The sequence below is a fragment of the Triticum dicoccoides genome, chromosome 3B (assembly GCF_002162155.2).
Source record: "Triticum dicoccoides isolate Atlit2015 ecotype Zavitan chromosome 3B, WEW_v2.0, whole genome shotgun sequence".
Lineage (NCBI taxonomy): Eukaryota > Viridiplantae > Streptophyta > Magnoliopsida > Poales > Poaceae > Triticum > Triticum dicoccoides.
The window spans coordinates 91,775,893-91,783,861 of NC_041385.1; the positions used below are offsets into that span (position 1 = coordinate 91,775,893).

The 7,969-nt window shown below is 45.0% G+C and overlaps 1 protein-coding gene across 2 annotated transcripts; it reads right to left on the reverse strand.

Annotated features, from left to right (window-relative positions):
• Window positions 1–3,798: 3,798 nt before the first annotated feature.
• On the reverse strand, window positions 3,799–7,352 carry LOC119274949. Of its 2 annotated transcripts, XR_005135388.1 has the most exons (4): window positions 7,215–7,352; window positions 5,887–7,122; window positions 4,105–4,324; window positions 3,799–3,992 (listed from the first exon to the last, which is right to left on the reverse strand). XR_005135388.1 is itself a non-coding variant. In XM_037555709.1 (3 exons), exon 2 carries the CDS (start codon window positions 7,097–7,099, stop codon window positions 5,906–5,908), a length of 1,194 nt encoding a protein of 397 aa, XP_037411606.1. In that variant the 5' UTR covers window positions 7,100–7,122; window positions 7,215–7,352; the 3' UTR covers window positions 3,903–4,324; window positions 5,887–5,905. The 2 variants fall into 2 exon arrangements, 1 of the variants encoding a protein (XP_037411606.1); XM_037555709.1 differs by having other exon boundaries at window positions 3,903–4,324.
• Between the last annotated feature and the right edge of the window lie 617 nt (window positions 7,353–7,969).

Sequence of the window (7,969 nt, forward strand, 5' to 3'; positions counted from 1 at the left end):
GTCGGGCGTCTGAGCGACACCACATAAAGGGCTTTAAAAGAAATGCCACAGTCGGGCGTCTGAGCGACACCACATAAAGGGCTTTAAAAGAAATGCCACAGTCGGGCGTCTGAGCGACACCACATAAAGGGCTTTAAAATAAACAATCATAGTGAATATCCCGGAGGTAGAACCATCCCAGAGATACTCGGTAATAACAATAATATCACGGGTTAGTCAACAATAATAATAATCATAGATGTCACAAGTCACGAGTAGTAATTCCAATTTTTGGTTAACAGTTTCACCTCCGAAGACCGACACTAAGACCGACACCTGACCCATCCCAGACTGTAATCCTTAACCATGGACACGGCTATTCGAATAGGTTTATCTCTGCAGAGGGTGTACTCTTTACCCACGAGTAACGGATTTCTTTAGTCCATCGGGACTAATTCCGTCTACGGTCTTTTTGTTGAAAACACACCTAACTTGCACACACCAGCTTAACTCACACGTGTCTGGAATCACCCACGACACCTGTTAAGCAACTCTAAGTGGGGAGGCTACAACCTCGCGTAGCATGGGATCAAACTTATATCGCGCGCTCTAAGGGGTGGCCTCCCCTCTCGGTCCCAACCGAAAACACCCATGCCCCCGGACCAGGTGGCCTGCCTACCAGCTACAACCGGTATCTTCCACCATGGCCTCTCTGTACGGTGTGTGCTAGAAAGAGGTTGACAACTTACTGAACCGTACTCTACTTGCTGTAGAGACGAGTGGTAGTACGAAACAAGTATGGGGTTTACTGGAACAAGACTCGATCTACGGTCGACTCAGGAGGTTCAAGTATTCCCTGCATGATTAGTATAACAAATATATTTCATCCAACAGAGTCACCTCTCATATCACCTTACCATGCCATACCAGACATAACCGTCCCGACGGAGACCGGCGACAAACTCATACCTACCCAAGGCAGAGGTTTGCCCGGTTTCCTGCCGGTATGCATGCAAGGCTCATGAGGGTGATTATTATCACAAGTGTGCTCATTTCCAACAGCATGGAAATCAATAACATGCACCCATGCATATGATCACATCACATGAAATAACAAGTCCTTCGAAACGCGGTGGTGTTATAAATGCATCAACGATCACACCAAAAATATTATGCCGGGGTTCAGAATGCTTGCCTTCAATGTGTGGAAAGGCAGGGTGCTCTCCAAACTTTTGAAAGTTTCTTCTCTCTCCCCAAAATCCTATTTGAAAATATCTTTGAATTAACACACAAAATAAAAACAGCACCAAAAGTTGTTCTGAAATTTTTTCAAATAAATCTTAAAATAAACTAGGTGAAATTTGAGAGAGGTAGGAAAAAGAATCATTTCATTTGGAGTTGTATTTAAAAAGTTATAGCCAGTCAAAGTTCTGGTCAAAATCTGTTTTTCAATTAAAACAGAAAAGAAAACGTTTTGAAGAGATTACGCTATCGGTGCAGAGAAGACGTATTTGCGCCCTTTACGCCTCCACTTAACCACGCGGACAGACACGGGTCGCTGACAGTGGGTCCAGAGGGCCCACTGGTCAGGTTTGACCAGTCTATCCCTTCCTCCTCTTCCTCTGCCCGAACGGAGGCGAGGCAACGGCGATCGCCGCCGGCGAACGGTGGCTCCCCGCGGGTTCCAGAGGGTCTGGATGGATCTGCGAGACTGCGGCGGTCTTCTCGGTGGTCGTTGGGTCGACAGGGGTGGAAGAAGTCGTCGGCGGTGAGCTTCGCGGCGGAGGGAGCTTCGGGAGCAAAGTGATTTGTTGGCGGCGATGGCTCCCGATCAAAATTAAGTAGGGGGTTGGGTTCACAGGAGGATGAGGAAGTTCCTGGCGAAGAGAACGGAGAGGAGGAGGTGCTGGAGGTGCCGGATTGGCAGGGGCGGTGGCGGCGGCAGGAGTTGCCGGAGATGAGGAAGGAGGCCTCCCCGGGTCGAATGCGAGGCAGGGGAGCGCCATGGGGGTAGCAAGAGATCGCGTGCGTGCTCAGAGGGGCTCGGGGTGTCCATTTATAGTGCGACGAGGTCGGTTCCGCGGCGGTGGATAAGGGCGGCCGGCGAACCGCCGTTCTGTAGCTGCAGGGGAACGTGGCGGCGACGAGAGCTAGGCGACACCCTTGTGGATGAGCTCGCACTGCTCCAGGGGCCAGGTGGCGAGCGGGCGAGGCTTGGGCGGCGCTGCCCGTGGCAGAGGCGCACTGCCGACGTCGGAGTGCCGCCAAGAATGCCCTGGCGGCGGCGCTGTAGCGTGCCAGGGTGGTTTGGCGCGATGCTGCGAGGCGGGGAGCGCGTGGCGTGGTGCTGCAGAGCGGGCCAAAGCCGTGGGGCCAGCGTGTCGGCTCGGGCGCGTGGCTGCAATTGGCGCGCTCTGGGCGCGTCCAGTGCACGCACACCAGATGTTCTACACAATGCCGCGGCATGCTACAGGTCGCAGGTGAGGGTGGGGTTTACCAGATCGAGGTTAGGAGCAACGGGGAGTCTAGTGGACATGCTAGTTTGATCAAAGGTGCAAGTTTACAGTGCAATGCCAAAACTCATGTCAAAACTGATCATGCTCTCCAGGTGTTTGACAAAATGCCAATGGCACCTAGGCATGTCTTGGAGTGGCCAAAAACTCCAGATTGGGGTCTCTGTGGATGAAAGAGAGGGTGGTGATGTTAGTTGGACAAAAGGGGAAACTTGCTAGTGCAAGTTTTGCAAAACTACATTTCTGGACAGGAAATAAATAGCATTATTTCATGAACCAAAAATGATCCAAATGGTGCATGCTCCTGGATTTAAGGGTTTAACATGGAGGACTACAAGTAGGAGAAATAATCAAGGGTATAGGAGCAACTAAAATGGGTGTTGCTGTACAAACCATCAAATTGGACCAGAATGGAAAAGAGGTTGATTCACTCAAACTTTTCAAAGAACAACCCTGGATTTTTGCACAAAGTGGAATAATATGCTCCTACTGACCTCCCTTAATTTTGGTAGAAGTTTTAAAGAATTATTTAAATGGGTTGCAGTGCAAAATGCACTCTGGACCAGAGAAGAAAAATTGAGTGTAGGGCTCAGAATATTTCATGAATGAAATATATTTTTGCATAAAAGTGATTTAAAAACATCACATGACATCTCCAAATTTTTATGGGAATTTTAAGTGAATCTATCAAATGGTTGCAGTTCAAATAAGGCCATTTAACCTTGAAAAACTATTTTCAAGAAAGTAAAGATCAAGCAATTAATTTAGTTAATTAGTTACACTGATAAAAGGAAAGTTTTTCTTGAGAGGTTAAACAAGTCCAATAACATATTTGAAAAGTTTTCTCTCTGGGGAAAAACTCATCACAACAGGAAAGGAAATGATTTAAAAATCAAAATGGAGCTCAGAAATCCAAAGTTTTAATTCCTGGCAAAATTTTAATTTAATGAAACAAGGCCAAATTTTTGGGGTGTCACAATAGTCGCTGGCATTATCTATGGCCACGGGCCTTTTTCAAAATTCTGCGCAGACAGAAAATGGGTCGTGGGGGTTGGACGCACGGCCAACCCAAATCGTAAACTAGGCGGACATCGAGGGGCGGCCGACCCAAACAGACAAAAAGCAAACAAAGTCGCCGTCAGTTTCAGTCGACGCATTGGAATTGCTCTTACATCACTAATTATATTTCTTTACGGAGGGAGTACAATACTGCTTACAAAGTTCTACAGCCTGACCAGATAGTACCAAACACGCAGGTCATCAAGCAGCCTTGATGCGTCTATCCTATTGGATTATACAACAATGATTGTGAAGTCATATCAGTTGCGTTTCAACAATGGAACTTATGGCAGTGGTTTCCGTAAAAATGACAGCATGAAATTTCCACTGCATTCCAACAGAGAAGGGATCAATCTCCAATTTCCATGGTATTATACGCAAGAGCGGAGCTCCTAGATAGGAACTAGTCCACAAAGTTATAAAGTTTGCCGAATTCATAATCTGCCCAAAGAAAAAGACTTGCAGATCATGTACTTGAAATTAGAGTCACAAAGCCAAACTGTCGGTCTTGCTTTCACAAAAGAAAAAGGATAAGTGACAATTTGATGCATACATGATTAAGAGTCCTCCAGGACAGTGTCACACATGGCCCATCCACACATGCAACCGAACATAGCAAAGTAGATTCTACGGACATTAAAAAGATTGGCGAGAAGGCTCACACAACACAACTCAGCAAACTGGCTTCATCAACAAATTAGCAGCACGCGACATCGCCATCAGGGAAAAAGAGTGGCGCTTCTTTGGATGATGCACACTGTAGAATGCTTGGCCTGTAAGTGCAAAGAGCAGATACATTATTAGACATCAAGCAAACAGAGAGTGAAGCCAGCGATATATATACTTGTGTGCAACGCCGTGGTGTGGATAAGAACTCAGCAGCATACAAAGGGGATAAGAACTCAGCAGCATACAAAGGGTCATTGACTAGCGAAGGATTACAATACATCAAAATTCCAAACGCAATTTTCAGCTCCTTTCCTGAAGATGACACAAAAAGCTGACACAAAAATGAAAAGACATGTAAAATCGGTTCAACCAAATAGGATATCCTAATCCACCGCAATGCCAAACAGGGCCTTAATCAAAGCACTCAGTGTATCAAGTACTCCCTCCCTCCGAAAATACTTGTCATCAAAATGGATGAAAAGAGATGTATCTAGAACTAAAATACATCTAGATACACCTTTTTATTCTTTTTGATGACAAGTATTTTCAGACGGAGGGAGTATCAACTACTAAGACAGCGTTATGTTATTACTATTATTAGACGAAAAAGGATAACTCAAGGCAAAATTTGCTCGTATAAATCGGAAAGGTACTGTTTCAATAGAATACCACTCGTCGGGTCTAAAACACACCATCCTTAGCGCCTGGCGGAACTGCTGGCACTCTGATTAGTATGTCACATTCTGTTAGCCTACAAAAATATTCTTCAAAATTATCTTTACCATAATAACTATGTTGCCCTCCAAGCTTAAATTAGCAAAAATATAATTGAAACGCTCTTTGTTGACCAGCTTGTGTCAGTAAACAAGAGCATATAATAAGTTGACAATACGGCAATACAAGAAGAAACGTTCGCCATGCTACTTAGCTTGATTGGGAGAAAATACCTACCAAAACCCACACTAACATCCAAATGGTAAAAATCTATGCATGCCTTGTTGTTAGACTATTTTAGGGTATACTTAATACATTAATGGCCATGCTAATCGCTGGGGGAGTGAAAAAAAGTGGAGTTCATGAGATATGACTTAGAAGATCCTGCTTGATGTACATATAAAGATTAATACAAACTAGGCCCCAGTAAATCTGTAATCCAATTTGGCATATAAAAATAACCAAATAGGCCTTAAGAATCAAAATAACAAAATAGCCCTTACGGTTTACATTAATCTAGTAAAATCACATTAATATAAACCTACAAATACATACTCCTTCTGCACCAAAATGTAACACGTTTTTTGGTTTTGCATAGGGCATAAAAAACATCTTACATTTTGTTAAGGAGAGAGTATTTGCCAGTTTCTTCCTAAGATGGCAGTATATCCTTTTTTTAAAGGTTATTCACAAAACTCCAGTGAAGAGGAGTTATTATTTACATAATCTACTTATTGATCCTTAAACAACATTCAACTAGATGTCATTGTTAGTTGTTATATCATCAGGTGGGAGAGCCACTGGCTACATAACTGCAGGCGGCATTAGCAAAGTCAAGTTTAACTAAGTCAGAAAAAATGATTGGGAATTGAGAATGACAATTAGAACTGGCTTAACTAATTTCTATGGTCTCACCCCTGGTAAAATATGTGCATACAAATACAGTACTCACCTCAGCAGTGAAAACCAGCCTATTGACTCAGCAGATTTCCTGTGTAAATACACATAGACTTGAAATCTTCCAGCTGCCACAAATCTGTGTAAGTTTCTGTTTTTGGATCATAAACCTGTAGCAGCCCCGTTAATTGCATCACAAAGACAATCCTCTCGTCATCTAACACCAGCAAAGGATAACTAAAAAGATCCTCGCGTCGGTAATAACCTATGCTGTACTTTTTAACCCAGAGACCTTTCTCAAGATCCATCAGAAACCATAGGTCCATAGATTGAGGTAAACTATGATGAACCTGCGCCACCACTAAGGACCCATTCAAATTGGTTATCGAGAGAATCCCCACAGCTCTGGGGTCCTTGAAGACAGGAAGCACATCTTCTTCGTCATATAAGCTGCTGACTTGTTCCGGACCATCAATCGGCGGCATCCATACTTCTGTCTCCAGGTTGAATGCAGCTATGGTGGCTGGTTTGATGGTCACCTTCGACTGATACATGTTAGAAAAATCCATCAAGAAATACACGACCCCATCGATGACCGCACTTTTCATCGTGTGATCGGAAAAGACACGGCCCGGGGGTCCTGGTCTTGCCCTCCACCGTCCAGGGCTGCGGCCGTTGAGAGTCATGACCTCGCATAGCTGCTGCGGACTAACCAGAGGGCGAACTTCAAGGAAGCGGAACGCCTTGTACACTCCTGTGGAGAGGACTTTCCCAAAAATGCACGAGTCCATGTGTGCCTTTCTTGTCTTCAGCAAACCCGAATACTTCATGGAGATGTCATGCGACGAGCTGATGACAGCACCCGTGGCCGGGTCGAGCAGGGTGACAGGCACGCCCAGAGGGTGGCGCCCTCCGACGAGGCAGACACGGTCGAGGCGCGTGCGCTGCACTCTCAGGTCGGGGTCGGAGTTGCGCATCCGCTTGATGACGTCGCCGGAGAGCAGATCCACGATGCTGACGCCGCGGGACTCGCCGTCGACGAAGGTGGTGGCGAGGAGCGGGCCCGGATGGCGGGCCGCGTGGGCCTTGACGAAGAGCGGGTCCAAGGTGAGAGAGCGCCACGAGGGGCTGACGGCGCGGAGGCGGCATACATCCTTCGCGGGGAGACGCAGCAGGATGTCGTAGAGCGCGTCGCGGGGCAGCTCGCCGGCGATGTGTTCCGAGGGCGGCGGAAGCTCGCCCCGTTTGTCCGACGACGGCGACGCCATCGCTGAGGTCGCAAATGCTAGATCTGCAAACAGTACCACGAGAGCTTATCTGAGTGATGTGACTAGAAAATGGTGAGCTGGAATGAAGCCGCGCGGGCGTAGAAAGAGAGAGAACCAGGGCGGCGTGGGGATCGCCGGCGTCGGTGGTGCGAGCGGACGGGCGGCGGCGAGGTCAGGGTTCCAGAGGTAGGGGGTTTGGAGGTTGGGGTTGTAGTAGCCTGGGAGAGAATGGGAGAGGCTGAACACTCTAGCCCATCAGAATTGGTGTAGCCTGGGCATGGCCCAGTAGAAGTTGCATAACAATTAATTGGCGCACTTCTAAAAAAAAGATAAATATTTCATGGTTACTATATGTTTTTTTCTACTTTAAATGACTTGGGACTTCAAAAAGTTCCGAATTTTTTTAAAAAATGAGGATTTTCAAATCAAATATTTAATAAACCATAAAATGTTTGTGGGTTCAAAATATGTTCCTAAAATTTTCTTACTAAAAAATTTCACCAATTCAAAACATATTCATGAATGGAAAAATAACCTAAAAATGGAAAAACTTTCGTGACTTACAAAATAGTTTATTTATTGTTAAGATGTTTGTTGATTCAAAAAATGTATGTTAAATCACAAAAATCTACTTGTATTTCAAAAATTGTTCCACCAATTTTAAAAACAATGTTCGTCCATTCTATAAATGTGCGCTGATCCAAGAAAATTGTTAAAAAAATGTTTGCAAATAGTATAAAATGTTCATGAATTCAAAAAATATTCTTGACTTTTGAAATGTCCAAAAAATTGTAAAAGTGCTTATGAATTTGAAAATGTTCAAGATTGCAAATATGTTCATGAGTTTAAAGAAATCGACTATTTCACGAA